The sequence below is a fragment of the Anopheles bellator genome, chromosome 2 (assembly GCF_943735745.2).
Source record: "Anopheles bellator chromosome 2, idAnoBellAS_SP24_06.2, whole genome shotgun sequence".
Taxonomy (NCBI): domain Eukaryota; kingdom Metazoa; phylum Arthropoda; class Insecta; order Diptera; family Culicidae; genus Anopheles; species Anopheles bellator.
Genome location: NC_071286.1, coordinates 18,320,857 through 18,337,495, shown reverse-complemented (window position 1 = coordinate 18,337,495; position 16,639 = coordinate 18,320,857). Strand labels below are relative to the sequence as shown.

The following is a 16,639-nucleotide window of genomic DNA, read 5'->3' as shown; positions in this document are numbered from 1 at the left end:
ATAGCTCTTTTTCGGTCCGGAACCCCGTCCGTGATATGGTTGTGATAAGGGTGAGCCGCGATGTGGTCGATTGCATAAAAAAGAACCGGAAAACGTTGATGTAAAAAATGTACATTCAACATCTACAGCTACCTATAGTGTCGCGCGCCGTGTAAAGCTTTGATTTGTGTATGATACATCCAGAAAACACGGTTGACGTGAGCCTTCTACGCTTGTTCCGGGGACTTGCGGAAGAAGCGTATGTGAATACTTTGAGTATGGCCCACCGGCCCATACGATAATACACGATACGATGTAGGTGTCCTATATTACAGGCGTGTCCGGGAAAGGCGTGCGAAGCACGTGGCGTGTTTCGCACTGTCCGAGCGAGAGCATCGTCCTTCCGGTCAGGGAGGGACATGGACACTCTGCTGGCCTTTCGCAGCGAACCGTGGTTCTATTTTAATTGATACCATGAGAGATTTTTCAGTCACCAGTTTCGTGGGCCATCTTCCGGAGGAACTCCTCCGCCTGGAACTGGACTCCTCCTCGACGAGAGAGGGTCGGTGACCATCTGTGACCGAGTGTAACTTAAGTGCTTCCTAATGTTTGTGAGGCGGTTTAGGCGTCATACGGGAGATAACAGAATGTGTACAAGAAGACAAGAAGAACAAGATGAAGCAGAAGAAGAGCAAGTGCCGACAAGTGCAGACTGACTGCTGCTTACACTAAACTTCTTACTAGCTAGTCGTGAAAGATGATACCTCACCATTTTCAACCGCCGTGGGTTGGCCCCACGTTGGACGCTTCCATCCAGGGGCCAGTGCACCACACCCTGGCGGGCTATCTGGACAGCTTAGGTCTACAATGGGATATATAGCATTCCAATAACTCTCCCACTTCCACTATATAATATCACTTTTTGGTAAATTCAGGCGAGCGCTGGGCTCTGATATGTGTCGTTACCTTGGTTGTGTCTTATGTTAGCGATAATGGTTGGAACCGAAGAGGTTGTGTATAATCAACTCATATGCCTTCGCCGGTGCTCACCGTTTGACTAACCGGTGGGCACTCGGCCCCGGGAGGGCCCCTTCGGTCTCCTTGCACCCGAATAGAACGTGACGCTTGGTTTGATATGTCTATGATATTGATGCAACTCGACCGAGGGGCCCCCGCGATGGGGCCGAGGCGCACCGATCCGGTGAGCGTGCCGGTTGCAGACCTTAGCCTAATTCTTAAATACTTCCCTTTCGCGCATGTCTACTCGCGTAGCTCTGCTTCTTCCACCGTTACACTAGGATCTCATAACGCGCGACCCGAAACAACAAACAGCTTACGTAGCGTGGCGTAGATCAGTCAGACGAACGGACACAGTTAGACGCCTGGCCTACGTGAGCCTATAACACGCCGGATAACAGCCTCCGCCTTAGAATCCCTGCCGGAAAGGATTCGAGATCCTCGGTTGCGATGGGGCCGGAGCCGGTGCTGGCGCTTCCGCTTGCCGGAACGGATTGGCGACTGGCTGCGGTTGCTGTGGAAGATGTCGGGGCGCTTGTTGCTGTTGCTGTTGGTACACACTGCCACCCTGCTCCTGGTATCCGGGCTGGTAGTTCTGATAGCCACCCTGCTGCTGCTGCTGCTGCTGGTAGCTTCCGTTCTGCGAGTAGCCCTGATCGATGTTGGTCTCCTGCTGGTAGTTGCCGCCATCGTCCGTTTGGCGCCCGTACTCGAGGTGATTCTTGTACTCCTCGCCCACCATCTGCTGGTCGTGCATGGTGTACGTTTGGTACTCCTTCGTCGGTGGGTCACCCATCAGGATGTTGGCCTCGTTCTCGAAGTGCTTGAAGTCGTAGATGTTGCGCAGGTACGACATGACCGGCACGTACAGCAGGTTCGAGAAGGCGATCAGGAAGTTGAGCGCCGTGAAACCGATCGCTTCGACGATTCCGCCGGCGATAATCGGTCCGACGGCGTACGCCAGCGAGTACGAGATGTCGGCGATGGCGTAGATGCTGCCGTACACGGATACGTACCGGATGTCGACCAGGTAGCCGAGTGTGGGCAGCAGCGCGGTGTCGATGAGCGCAATCCCGAAGCAGATACCGCAGATCGGCAGCATCAGCATAATGTACGACGAGCTGAACGGGATGATGAAGCAGCAGAGTCCTTCGAGGGCCAGGCCACCGGCCGCCATCAGCCACTGCTTGTCCGGGTACTGCTTGGCCATCTTGACCGTGATGATGACTCCGAACACGTGCGGGAAGAACGCCGGTAGCCACACCATACCGATCTTCCAGTTGTCCGTCGTCAGGTTGTCCTCCATCCAGAGCGAGATCGTCGGCTCGAGGAACGCCAGGGCCACGTTGGACATCATAAGGGCCCCGGCGCAGACGGCGATGTACGGGTCCATCAGGAGTCGCCAGATCGGCACGGACGGGGCCCTGGCCTCCTGTCGCTCGGCCAGCTGCTCCTTCAGCGGTTTCATCACCAGGAGCAACATGAACCCGTCCATCAGTGAGATGAGCGCCAGGATGACGAACGGCACCTCCTTGCCGGCGAACTGGTACAGGGCCCCCCCGAACGGGGGCGCCACCAGGCAGCCGAAGCTGATGAAGGCTAGCGCTATGCCGAGTGCCTTCGTACGCTCGGCTTCCTCGGTGAACCGATCGGCGATCATCGCCAGTCCGGATGTGTCGGCGAACGCGGACCCCACCCCTTGTAGCGAGCGGGCAAAGAACAGCATGCTGTAGCTGCGTCCGCACGCGAACACCATCGTGGACAGAAACATGATGATGAGCCCGACCATCATCGGCAGGTCGTAGCCGATGCGATCGATCAGGGCACCGGAGAAGGGGTTCACCATCAGCTGGACGATGGCCTTCGACGCAAACAGTATGCCGGTGGCCGAGTCCTGCCCGTGGTGGTTGTTCGCGTGCGGTGTAAACACCGTCGTCGGAGCGCTCGCATTGAACGGTTCCTCCGGGCCCCAGGTTCCGATATAGCGCAGGTAATCCGGTATGATCGGAACGATCACCATGTAGAGCATATTGTCCAGCAGCAGCGCGATCGAGACGATGACCAGGATCAGCTTGCGCTGCGACTGCGGTTCCTTCACCTTGGTCCAGAAGATCTCCTTCACCTCGCTCGGCTCCAGGTTGATGATGGGTAACGGTGCCATGGCTTCCGGTTCTAGTTCTGGTGGCCGCTCACAACGATTTCCTTAGCTGGCAGGGACCCGCACTTAGACGGTTGACGATGGCAGGGCTGTCGGCTTCGTGTCGGGCCGAGTGTTCCGCTGGGGCATATCGTGTGGCGTGCGGCGCGAATGTGCTGCGCGATCAGCTCAGATCGGATCACTGGATAGTTGGAGTGGACACGACGCTCGGAACAGGGGTTGGACAGGAGGGACAGGGGGTGGTATAGGTAAGAGCTAGGTGCGCGTGCGTACCCCAATTATCCCTCACCGATCTTCACTGACCCACATACGCACGCACTAATGCCGTTCACGCGCCGAGCTGTCCAAGATGGCGGCGGCGGCAACCTTGAGAACACAGAAACAATATTTTAATCGTTTTGTTTTGATTTGTTTTGGTTCGATTGAATGTTTTTTTTTCGATCTGTTTGTTTTTTTTCTGGCGGGAAACAAGGGAATTGCGGTAACCGGGTGGTATTGGTGCGCGAGCTATAGAGGAAAAGAAAAATGCGAAAACAAAATCCTGGGCCCCCAAAACGGGATGAAGCAGCGTTTCTGGCTCCTTCACAAGGAAACGGAAAATGCAGCCAAAATGGTAGGCAGCCGGAAAAAAAGTGGAGTGGACAATAATTAACGCGCGCAAATGAAATCAAAGCAAAAACAATCGTAACCCGGTGTGCCGTGCCGGCCGTAACCGGTTCCGGTTTCGGTTCGGCCTGGGGCTGACCGACCAGAAGGCTGCCCAAGTGGCCGTGCCATGTTTGAGCCATTCTTCCATTTTTCAGTTCCGTTCTTCGACTTCGCTTCCGATCGCTTGGCAGTGTCGGAGCCTCTGGGGGGGAGGGGGTGGGGGGATTCAAAATGTTGTTTCTGTGCTTCTCAAGGATGCGCCACGGATGCCACGGCCTTTTGGCGGAAGGAGCTACCCGGAGCTGATGGTTTTACTTGCTTCATTCACGGTGTGCTCCGGTTTCGCGTTGCGTGAAATTAAGCCTAATGAAGTTAAATGGTCGAGATCTTTAAAAGGCTCTGCCGGCCTGCCGTTCACTCTGCCGTTGACCCGTGATGATGGCGAACGGGTTGGCAGCAGGATGCGGCAGCCGGTCGTGATGATCCACAATATTTGCACCATCGGCCATCAGAGAGCCGGCATTCACAGTGGGTTGAACTTGGCACGAAACTTGTGACAGCTGCGTACGCACTATCGCACGCTACGAACTATGCGGAATCAAACGGAAACGACACACAACGAAAACCAAACCGGAAATGGAAGAATGCATAGAGGCCACGTACTGATGGAGGCCATTCGGTGCGTTACAATTTTAATGATAATGGTGAGCGAGATGAGATGAAAAACGGTCTGATACGGTAGAGGGAAGATGGATAGTGGGGAAATTAATGCGAATCATGTTTTCTGAGGGAGCCACACAAGTATGATGTTACAACCGGTTGGCCATTTTTGTCTGTCGAGTGTGTCCTTTGACGCCTGGGTTTAATATTTGTGTTGCTTGCCCCCCCATTCTAGCATTGCCTAAGATGTTGTTCAAAGTTGCTCACTACAGTTGTTTCTTCAATTTTGAAACGTTTTCCACTCACAAGTTTTGTTTGCTATTTTCGATGTAGGGAAGTTCTCAAGAAGTTAATCTTTATCGGGGTACAAAATACTCAATGATTTGCTAAGTTATACACTATGAAAGATTATTCTCCAGACAGTGACAGATTTGACAAGCATGAAAGTGAAAGGACACGTCTCAAATGCCTCAAAGTCACTCTCATTCTTTTGGCCATTCATTTGTCATTTTAATTTAATCCTCTTCATCACTTCTCTTGGTTCCCAGGTCCGAAGCCAAGTCGGTAGATCATCCGTCTGCGCTCCATCGGTTCTTCTTTGTGGTGAGTGCAAAACTATATCTATTACCGCATTTCAGCCGAAGGAACCTTCGGAGTTTGGACAAATGCTTAAAGAAATAATTATTTCTAAGGACGATCTAAGACTTCGATGTTAGAATCTGAGAATGATCGACTGGGTCCAAAGGTTTACGAAGGAACAATGTTCGCAATCCTTACCCATAGCATGAGCCCTTCCCATAGTATGAGCCTTGCTCAATTGACGGACAGGATACCAGCCAGAATCAAGCGAACATATGGGTTCGCTTTTTGAGTCGTTTGTAGGACCCATTTCTCATTCTCATGGGTGCAAAGGCTTCAGGTTGGTTCCCATCGATTAGCATGGTTGAAGACCGTTTCGGGCTCCATCGGCTACGAAATTTCGCCCTTCGTTTACCCAGCCTCGGCCACCACTCGCGGCCACCACCAATCAATGCGCTCTGCGGCGGCCAAGGAACATCTACTCGAAATTGGCTTCGTTACCCATGCGTGCTGCTGGCGGTTGTTGCCGTTGCCAAATAATTGATTGCCATCAAACATCGGCTCAATCACGAAATCTAATTTGAAATTTCCCCTCATTATTCATTATCGTTTCCTCCGCATTGGCGACGGCCGGCTACGGAATCACCCTCCCGGCAGACGCTCCGTGGCCCACCAGCATAGCCCACCATTGTTTCCGGTTTGGCTTTTTGTGATTTTTTCCTGCCTTTTCCTTCCGCGCGTAAGAGTATCCTTTTTTTTATTGTGACGGGGTGTGCAAAGGCAGGCGCCTTCGGGAAGTCGGCAGCATCCGCTTCAGCCTGGTTCGGAAGTAACCAAATGCGCCCGACGCACAATCGGCAGGATCGGAACGTTCTATTGACAAAACAGAGGTAATGACTTTATGCCACGTTCGGTCGTTTGCTGTCCACCCCTTGCGGATATTTCTCTTCGGCAACTCCCACCGACGGGGGGGACAAACAGGAACCAGCCACCAGTCAGGAAGTATTTGCTCGTCCAACCCCTCCCGGGAAAGCAGATTTCGTTCGGTTTTTTCTTTGCTTCGTTTGCTGACTCGGGCTCAGGTTCTTCAAGTTGACGGTGACGGCGAGGTTGAGTAGGATCAGATCGCATCATCGGCGGGTGAGTTAAAGAGCAAATCTTGTCACGCAACACTCAAGGGGGCCCGTGTGTCCCGGTGGAATTTAATCGTGGCTCCGTAGAATGCAAATGCTGTGACACCCTCAGGCAGCTATTTGATCCTTTTGGCGTAGGGTTGATGCAAGGTGCAAGATGCGTCAGCCCGACCGGATGCCAATTGTGTGAGGCTCGCCGTATAATCAATTTGGGTCAAATTGTTGGCATTTCTCCGAGATGCTCAACATCTCCGACCAGCCCGGACCGGCTTGTTCTAAAATCACGTCCGCTCGGTGCTACCGAGGTATTCGGGGAATGTTTTATTCATGGAACCATCGTGACTAATAATAGACTCTCCGGACCGAGCTCCGAACCGAGCCCAACGCCCGTGACCGGAAGGCCAGAAATTCGTCTCCATTATGCGCACCGAACGAGACGAGGGTGAATTTGGCAGCTTCATTCTCTATCTTCATCACCATCGCAGGGACGCTGGGGCGTAGGAGAGTGTCTCTCCCCTCGCCGTTGATGTCCCTTGCGCAAAACCCATCCTCCCGTCTATGTCTTCATCGGCCGATCCGAATCCCTCGCCCGAAAGGGAGCGAACTCGTGCTCATTAAATCGTTTGTCTTGTAACCCATCATTGGCTACACGTTTTCGGCACAACACATTAACCGGCTTGTCGGGGGCAGGTTACAACGGCTACACGGTCTGACAACGGACCGTTATCGGAGCTGCAAGAGTAGCGGTAGCCACGGTGGACTCAGCAGAACCTTGACTTCAGATCAATATCGACGCGGCGAATTAGTTTCAGGACGCTGTTCCGACAAAATATCCCGACCGCACGGATTACAACACGCTTTGTGGTGGTGACCACTAATCTCCTCCAGCCTACGAGGGTGCGAATTTTGCTTACTTGCGTTTTCCTTGCGCACTGGAATGAAATGTCCAATTTGTCCACATTTTTTCTAGAGTCGCTAGTTGAGTCGCCACAACTCGCCCTAGGGATGCGGGGTGTGATTAATTGGAGCAATACAACACGGGCTGGTCCAACCTATTGCGGCCCGGAGGAACCAAGCCCGAGGTGTTGCTGGAGTGTGGATTACAAAGTAATCGGCTTCGGTGGTTGTAAGTTATCTTCAGTTTGTTCAGGCTGTAAAAATGCTGAGGTGTCGGCGCCGAAACCGATGCGGCCCCAAGTACCTGTCACAAGTCGTATTACTGGCGCCTTTCGTAGTCCTTCTCTCTGTTCTATTCGCCTGTAAGGTGCTTAAGCTCGTCGAAAGAAATTGATTGTAACTGAAACTTCCTTCCACACTCAATGGCCGAGGATTAAAATGAGCAGCAATCGGTGTTTCCCAAAGGCACACCTCAAATCGGTTCAAGTCGGTTCAATAGTTCAATTTCCACTTCCTGCCATTGTTTAATTTTTTGTCCTTCTTTCGATCCCGGCACTACGTCGAAGTGAGTCCATTCATCAGAGCCGTTGTGAGCGGGAACAGAGGGTACGGAGTTACGGTATTTATGTTGCCCTTGGTTCCCCTTTCAACCGGCAGAACCGGAGACGACTCTTTGATCTCCGAGAGCACCGCCGTGGTCTCGTCTCAGATCAAGAGGATGGTCCTTGAAATGTTTTATGGTACTCTCTCGGCGACTCGTCCCCCCCAGGGATTTACGTCCCGACTGCGATGGCTATGACAACGCGCAAACAAAACTGACAACCAGAAGCAGGAGCTCCCCGCACACGAGTCTCGAGTGGAGTAATTCTAGAGAAAATATTTGTTCAGAATTAAACCCGCGCGCACCGGAATACGGTGCTTCTCTCCGGCTCGGGCGGTCGGTTTTTCGGGCGACCTAATCCAATTGAAGGCAGGCGTTCCGGGTCCAGCGCGGCTCGGAACGTGACCCTCGGCGCACACGTGCACCACGTTGGTGGGTACCTTTAAGGCACTCGGGGCCCCGTAGTGCGTCACCGTCCCGCCGTGATACGTCACGGTAGTTGGCTATCCTGCGGAGCGTAGATCGATATTGCCACGGGTGTACTATGCGCTGGACACCCAATTAGGATAATGAACGAGTGTGGCGTTGAAAACGCGACGTGCATATTGAATTGAAGTGTACGTCCTTAGACAACTTTAAACCTCCCTGCTTTTTGATTTAAATATTTTGCAGTGGTGTTTGTGTCAACTTTGTATCACAACATTTAATCTGACGTGTTGGTTTTTAGGGTTACATCGATGTAGTAAAATGGCGCAAGGCTGACTTCGAATACGAGTAGAATAGAAAATGTCAAAATGACAAGATGAGAAGAGATACAAGAATATCGATCAAATACTTCGATGGTAAAATATTGAACGCAGTGTCCGAACAGGATTGAAATCCAGTTTTAGTTACATTTTCGGGACAATTTTGAAGGTTTTCTTTCCCTGTCTACAAAAGTAACATGGTGACATTATCAGCTCCAAAACATGATAATAAAAGGTCTAATGGCAAAGATTGATGGTACGTTCTTTAAATGGGGAATTTCTTCTAAGATCGATTGTACCAGTTTGTGGCACGATTAGGTTCTCCTGTTAAGTTTGCGGATTTCTCGACAGACTGGTCGAGTGACTCAGAGATTAAAAACTATTCACTTTTTTGTAAACTACAAATGTCCCTAAACTAGACTTGGAGTGCCATAACTGAGCTCCGCTATTAAGATCGTCAGGTTTCCCGTAGCTAAGATGCATTGTTCTAAGACGTTCCGGAGCGTGTGTCCAGGTCCACCTGGAGCCCTAGAATCCAGAAGTTTCTCTGCCGCCTCAGAGAGTCTTGTAGGGAAAAATCGATTTTCTGGCATTCTGTATGTTGCTGCCATGGGGTGCGCCACGAAAGAAAACAACCCCCCCACACGCCGACACCCACAACAGTACACAGTTCAGACCGACCGACGGAGGTGACCTCGTAAATCTTGTTCCTTTATTTCTTTCGTCATTCACCAACCTTTCCGTGGCAGGTACGGCACCCCGCCGCCGGCCAGGACTGCGTGACGCAGAATTCTTTCCCAACCACAGTGGCGGCGGAAAAAAGAAACAAGGACTTCACGTTTCCCTAGTGTACGCCAAACTAATTTCGTGAGCCCTTGGAGAAGGGACATACACGGGGCTGGTCGCTTTTACTTTGTTGCACAGTTTGTAGTCCTTGTGGCGCGCACTAAATGAGCGTGCCCCTTAGCGTTCGCGTGTTTCCACGTCATTAAGGGCGGACGAACTGAAAAACTATCGGAGCGAGCCCGACCGTTGGTCGGTGCTTGACTAGGTTTTGTTTGGTGAGATATAGACTCACCACTTGAACCGGCCACGAGTCACCAGCGTCAAGTTTTTAGGCATCGATTATTCTTAAGCACACACAAGTGCCTTAATGGACGGGCAGACCGGTGAAAGAAATGATGACGGCGTCGTTCGCAACGGCTCGGTCATTATCGGTAATCATGTGCGCGTACTGCAAAAAGTGATTTCTCGGAATGAGCGTCATGAGTTTTGCTTCCGAAGTAGGTTAGGGAATCACTTAAGGCTGGCTCTAGAGTCTGCCAAGCTGCGATGCACTTACGGTTTGCGGAAACGCAAACGTCATTTTGAAACTAATAAACGTCGTCCACACATTTCCTGTCCAGCTCAACCGGAAGGGAGCACTTGAGCTAGGCGATAATCTTGAGCCCGAGCATGGCTCCGTGAACCATCTTATCTGACGGGCGCCGTTAGCCGAGATGGTCGGGAAGTTTGCATCCTGCAGAATAAAGGCTTCCGACAAGTTTCTGGCGGATCTTGCGCATCCGGCTCCGGGGAGAGTTGATTCGAGAATTGGGTTTCGCAAAAACTTCCAAAACTGTTCGCCCTGGCCGGGATCGTCTCCGGTGTTGGGAAGTTTGTTTGGCGTATTCCGGCTATTCCGCAGGTCTTCAATTCCCCATCCTTCTTCCACCGGTACCCAGCCGGTTCGCCAGGTACCAGGGAGGGTGAAAAAATCGATTGCAATCTTCCGGTAAACGAGCGAACAAACGAGAGCCAGGACCAAAAGCGGGTCCTCCCGGCAAGAAAGTCCACCCGGGCCAAACAGCGCCAAAGCGTAGTGCCGCTGACAGGCAGGCCGAGGTGAGTACTCACTGCCGCCGCCGCCGGAGGGGTTTTTCCTTTTTTCCGGACGCCTTTTCCCTTCTCCGGGAATCGGAAAATCGGGTTGGGCACCCCGGTAGACAACCGGGGTCCGCGGTGGGGCGGAAGTTATGGTTGTGAATTATTTAACAACATTCGTGTGAATATTTTATGAGCAAAACATAAGGTAAATAGACCGCGCTGCCGGGGAGAGCAAAGCCTCTGCCAACGGCCTAGGGGACGGACGTAGATTTTTCCTTCCCAACGGTTGAATTCAACCCTCGTTGTTGCAAGGCCGTAGGTTTGTGTCTCTCACTCTCTCTTTTTCACTTTCTCTCTCTAGCACTGTTTCTCTCCCTTGGTCAGGTTTTCAGTCATTTCCACGCTGAAAGCCGGGTGGGGACGGAATCAAGGAGCACTTCCCGGGCACTCCCGGCTGGGCTAATCCCCCTGGGGGTGCGTTTTCCAATTCAAGTGCGCCCGGAATGTATAAAATTGTAATACAATTTCCATCTGCAATTGTGACTGACACAGCGACGGCGACGACTACGCCGACGATGCCGATGACGGCGAAGGCGGCGAACGTCGACCTCGAATGCCGAGGGTTGCCGGAAAATGCGCCACAAAGCCCGGGTCTGGAACCGGTCCGGAAACGAGGGTGATTCTAATTTTCCTTCCATCGTCTACCGTGGCCCGACCGTCATGCGGTGCGCGATTGTATTCGGGGAACGACGGATCTGCAGGTGATTAAAGGACCAGATTCACTAATGCTCCGCGCAGTTGATTCGTGGATTTTGCTGCCGGTTTTGGTGCGGAAAATTATTTAAATGAAGCTTGAGAACGAAGACGTTGAGCGAGGCAAGTTACGTATTTCATTTTCCGCGATCCAAAGTACTGGCTAATAGAAGTAAAGAGTTACGGTATTGCAATACGCAAAATGTAAATTATTACTACCGTTATCTAAAATCCATCGTGATTTTCAATCCCCCATGAGATACTTTAAGATGAAATGGAGTAAATGAACGGGCTAATATAGGTCCATCAAGACTTTATAGGTGGTCATTTTCGAAGAAAAAACGGGATAGAGATAACCACCGAGATAGAAATGAGCTTTTAAAATTTCGTACACGTTTTAAAAGTAAGGTAATTAGTAAAAATCAAGTAAGTAAGAGTTGTTCATCATTACAATCAACAAAAGGATCGTACAGTATCGTTCAATTTTGACGCAGACATTAAAGGACGGAAAGATTCGTTTATTGAAGTACTTATAGTGTGCTGCTAAAGTTAGAGTAACGTAAATAAATTAATATGTATGTAAACCTTTCGCTCATTAACGTATTCAACATGCTAAAGTATGTAAGCACTAGCATGTTATTAGCAACATGTTATGCATCTTAGTAAGATTCTTGTAAATTCGCTAGGCTCACATAACAATCTATTAGTTTTACATTGTGGGAAGACACGCCAACTGTTGTCATTTGATTCGGGGAATTTTACACCTTTCAGCTTCGACAAAGGACTCCACGATTCACGACTATCCTGGCCCGTGTTTTACTGACGTGGGTGAAAAAAGTGTCAAATATTGTACAGAGCGCACGAACGGAATATTGGTTCATGTATTTAATTCCGTCACTACCTTCAACCTGCGACCTTCTATTTTATTATTTGCAAATACAAACTCGTAGAGGGTCGTTAAGGGACTGAACGAAACTCTTGAAATGCAGTGTTGCGGTGTGTTTTCCCCTTTTTAATTTTTGCTGCACTTGTCGAAGTTACGAGTGGCAGGTCCAAATTACTTTTAAAGTCCAAGCGGGGCTCCAATTTATCAAACGCCCGGACTAGGTACAGGTAATGAATTTTGTTTATTGCTTTATTACAAAAAACTAGTAGACGAACTGAAATGATGATGATGATTCACCTGACACTCGTGAGCTCGCTAATGATCTGCTTTTATTTTCGTAAAATGCGTAAACCGTGTTACCGCGAATAAATGGCCTCGTCAGCTGGCCGATATAGTCGCTGCCGGTACAATCACTTCATTTACCATTTCTGCCATCGGCAGCAGCAGGACTTTTCCGGTGACACCCCGCCAGACACTCCCGCGGAAAGTGTCCATTTCATTCGACCGAGATACTGGAGCAAGGAGAGCTGAAAAATGGTCCATCCTTGTCGGTTTTCGCAGCTGCCCGGCGTGCCATTATCACCATCATCGTTGTCATATTGGCACCCGGAACCCCTCGGTCGGTCGGAGGTCAGCGCCGGTTGGCAGGATGGAATTATGATTTTTATTGCATTTGGTCGTCCTCCGCGAGCGTCCCCTAGCTTCGCTAACGGTCGGTTGGGCGGGTGTTGGCATCGATCACACATTTTGGGTCGGGACGGGCCCAGTCAGACGACGACGACACCGCGAACGCGCCTCGGCCATTATTGAGCGGGCGTCATCTGGTGCGGCTTCCACGGGCTTCCTTCAACCGGAGCGTTCAACCACCAACAAACCACACACACAACCAATGAGGAGTATCGCTTACTTTCCCGGGGGCCAGGGAGCAGTAGGGCAAACTTGTAAAACATCCCCAGTTGTTTAGATAAGGCATCCGGTTGATGCAATCATAATAATACCAGACGAAAGTTGGGCGCCCAGCACGAGGGATCCTCGCTTGCCAAACATTAATGGCAGCACTGGGCTTTACGCGGGAGGCCCATTTTTCTCGCCCAACACCAAGCCGGGCGCCCCTTTTGGGCGAGGCTAAGCCCCGAAAAACTTCGCCCCAAAACACGAAGACGGCGACCGGAGTTGTCCGGACTTCCCGATGCCGACGCGAGGGTGCGATAAACGCGGCACGAATTGTGATGTCAAAACAAAGTATAATAAAGGAATTATAATGATGAAATATTGTCGTCGTTGCCGTCGTCGCCGGCGTTTTCCTTCCTACGTCATTGTCTTAGGCCGTGCGGCGTCGGGTTTAATGGTACCGCCCGTGGTAACGACACCAACGAAATGGCCCACCAGTCTGGTCCTTGCGATCCGCGTGGCCCTGGTGACGGTGTTTCGAAATGAGTTTTCCCTGCGAGCTGGGAGAGCACGATTTCCACCGCCCCCCCTCCCGAAGGTGGTGGGATTTAAAATAACAACATCGATAAAGCGGGGCGGGCAGAACGTTGACTCTCGGTTTGGCATCGACCGGAGACCGGATTGGCCCTAATCGCAGTAAAGCGAACGGCAGGCGCTCGAACTCCCTGCGGGAACCAACCGTGAATAAAACGTCCGATTGTACGAAGGCCCCTTTTTAGCATTTGTCACACTCCGGAGGGCCGGCTCCGGATGTGGTTATGGTTGCTTTTGTTTTTTGGAGAGTGGCTTGTCTTCACCGTGAGTTTTGTGGGAGCGTTTGGTGGGGTTGTTACATTTTTTGTGCAGCTTTCATCTCGCCCCTGGGCGGGTGTAGTATATTCTCAAGCCAACGCAAGTTGTTTTACACACCATCAGCCTTAGCGGCAAACTTTTTAATCCACGAATCCGCTCGAAACTTCGTAGCGCTGTAGAAATTAATCCCAAGCATTCAAAATTTAAATCCGATAGCAATTATAGGATGTTGCGGTTTTCGTTGCATAAACTGTGCTATTTACACGGGTGACCATAAGGGACCCATAGGTGATTGAAGTGCCTCTCGGATTGCATACCTTCAGGCGCGTATATGGCACTGTTCAAATATTCAAAAAGTTTATTTTGTAATTTGGGTTGTTCAATAAAATCCTTTTCTCAATTGACGGAAAATTGAATGTTGATTTTGCAGGGGAATTTGTAATAAGAAACTAAACATCGTTTATTTAATAAGTTCGCTCAAAAAAGCCTTCGCCAGAATCTTTGCTTCACAACCAGCACACTTTAAGGATTCCGATGATAATATTAACAACATCGCTTTAAAGGGTCTTGTTGAAATCCCATAAACATCTTGGTCACAGGCGGTCCGTAACATCGAGGATTCCTGGCCATAAATAGCCTTCCGAGCGCGACCGAAAGCCAACATAAAATTAAGGACAACTTTTATTAATAGAACGCAAACATAAAGCACGGAATGTGCGAAAGCACATCATCGATCGGCTCTTTGATGGGGCTAAAATTGGATTTAATTGTCCCAATTTCGTGTCTTGTCACTATTTTGGTGGTTATGTGACGGCACTCTGGCCACCGTGTGGTTGTTATTCGGTCCGGTGGGCATAACATTACATAATCCCGGAGAAATGGCCGCCAACGAACGACAATGGTTTCCGGTTCTGGTCTGGTGGTGTGCGGTACGTGAAATTTTCCCCAACCGAATGTCAGATGTCATATGTGGTCGTGTAGCGTGAACCGCGAATGTGCCCCCCATCGTTCTGTGGGGACAGGTAAGGATTCGATTCACCTGAACCCGCACACAAGCACACTGAACCCAACAAAAGTGGGCTCCCCTGATTCTGGAGCTCTCTCGCTCTCAATTTCCCGACACACGCTCACTCCAACATGCCCATGTTCTATCTCCCATATTCTCTCTCTCTCTCTCGGTCTGTTGTTTTTTTTGGTTAAGAACATCCTTCCGTCACAATTCGCAGTCCTCGATGGAAACCACTACTACAGGTGCAAAGTGGGAGAGCTTTTCGCGAGAATGAGAGCTTTCGTGCTGGCAGTGGCTTAATTTTACGAACGGAGCTGCTGGGGAGCCAGCTCCAGTGTGCTTGGAAAAAAAGATGGCACACCGCCATTTTGTATTCCCGAATCGTCAACTCTGGCGGTCCGAAATGCGGAGCATGCAAATTCTTCCAAAACCCCAGCACGCCGTTGACCACGTTGATTCTCGCTTCAAGCGTAACATCATCCAATTTAAACGGCCACTAATTAATTAATGAATCTGCTTTACAGCGAAAGGAACTCGTTTGCTATCGTCTTTTGTTCGATTAGAAGTCACCCACTAAGGACTGGCGGCAAATGGCCTGTGAGCGAAAGGCTGCGACTTGACTTTTAATAGAATTAAATCGTTACGACGCGAGCGCCGCACGCTGGCAAGACGCGAGGCAAATTTCATTACGACATCAAGAAATGCAGGTCTTGCTCGCCTCCGGAAAACAGACCAGAAGATGCCACCCGACCGCCTCGTCAAGGTGGTAACGGCGGCCAATCTAATTACGTAATTGTTTCCCTGGTCCCGGTCACCGAACGGGGTTTCCGGGCAGCCGTCCTGCGGCTTTCGAATGGACAAACGGAAATGGAAAAATGAAATTGGAAAACGAAAAACCAAAACATTGCAGCCATTGTTTCTATGTTCGGCCAGTGTGGGTGTGTGTTTGTGAAAGGATCCTAATGGGAGCGGGGCTTCCAGCGGTCCGGAACGGGACAGGATTTTGGGGAATCGGCTCGCTGCACCTACCTGTATCCGGTATCGACACACTCGGTAGCCGGTTCGACAGGAATCCACGGATGTTGGTGACCACCTTCTGGGGTGAGCCGGTGGCCCCGAACAGTGAGGTGCCGAGCTTGGAGAGCAGGGCGTTCGATTCACCCGCACCGTTGTTGCTGTCGCTAGAGGCCGCCACGGTCACTGCCTTCGGGGTTTTGACGTTGAACGTGGACTTCCGGTCCCGGGGCTGTGATCACGTTTCGCTTTGCTTTGCTTTGCGTACCTCCCGCGGTCACTTTCACTCACCGAGGCCACACTTTAGGCTACAACCAGCCGCACCACCGCTCACACCGAACCGACAACCGCACCGCACCTCCGGAGCACACCGTCTCCGCCGAACGAAGGCTGTAAGGGCTGCCTCCCCTTGGCACAGGCAAAGGGCTCCCCCGCACGGTGGGAGATCCTTCTTCGGATAGGCAAGCTTTCTTTTGCTGGCTCGCCCGGATCACCTCACACACGATAGCCTGCGCTGGGAAGCGAAACAATGGGAGGTTAGGATTCACATTTAAAGGACTTTAGCTTCAATTATTAATCGCATCGCGAAAGTCAAAAATCGTGAGCTCACTATCTATTTTTCTATCCACTGTTTTGGCAGGGCCAACTACATAAGCTCACTTTCCTGGCGAGAACTAGTGTAGGGTGTAACTACTTTTTTAATTATCACCGACCGAAGTTCCTCACTATCCTGAGCTAGGTTCTCGTTTTTGGAACAAGCACGTTACACTACGTCGCCTACGGGTTAGAAGGTTCCTGCTTCGGACCAGCTCCTGATCCGTAGCAGGAATCTTAGAAGCTACACAAATGGAGAAAGCACACTTCAAAAAAAAAAAAAAAGGTGGCCAATAGGCCGTGTGAAAGACAGACCACCACCGCGTTCGATCTGGTCCGCAGCGAACGTTAGTACA

The 16,639-nt window shown here is 50.7% G+C and overlaps 2 protein-coding genes across 2 annotated transcripts in view; both read right to left on the bottom strand.

The window, feature by feature from the left end:
- Positions 1 to 15,901, bottom strand: part of LOC131208774 (choline O-acetyltransferase) — a 28,993-nt gene extending 13,092 nt beyond the window's left edge. The window contains exon 1 of the mRNA XM_058201659.1: positions 15,705 to 15,901. The gene's annotated coding sequence lies outside the window, so the exon portion shown is untranslated. The remainder of the gene's footprint in view (positions 1 to 15,704) is intronic.
- On the bottom strand, positions 1,406 to 3,157 carry LOC131208773 (vesicular acetylcholine transporter). Its single transcript, XM_058201658.1, has one exon. It carries the CDS (start codon positions 3,155 to 3,157, stop codon positions 1,406 to 1,408), a length of 1,752 nt encoding a protein of 583 aa, XP_058057641.1.
- Positions 15,902 to 16,639: the final 738 nt, after the last annotated feature.

What these genes read in the sequence shown, in the direction of transcription:
- LOC131208773 (XM_058201658.1), bottom strand. Translation starts at nt 3,157, where the DNA reads ATGGCACCGTTACCCATCATCAACCTGGAGCCGAGCGAGGTGAAGGAG.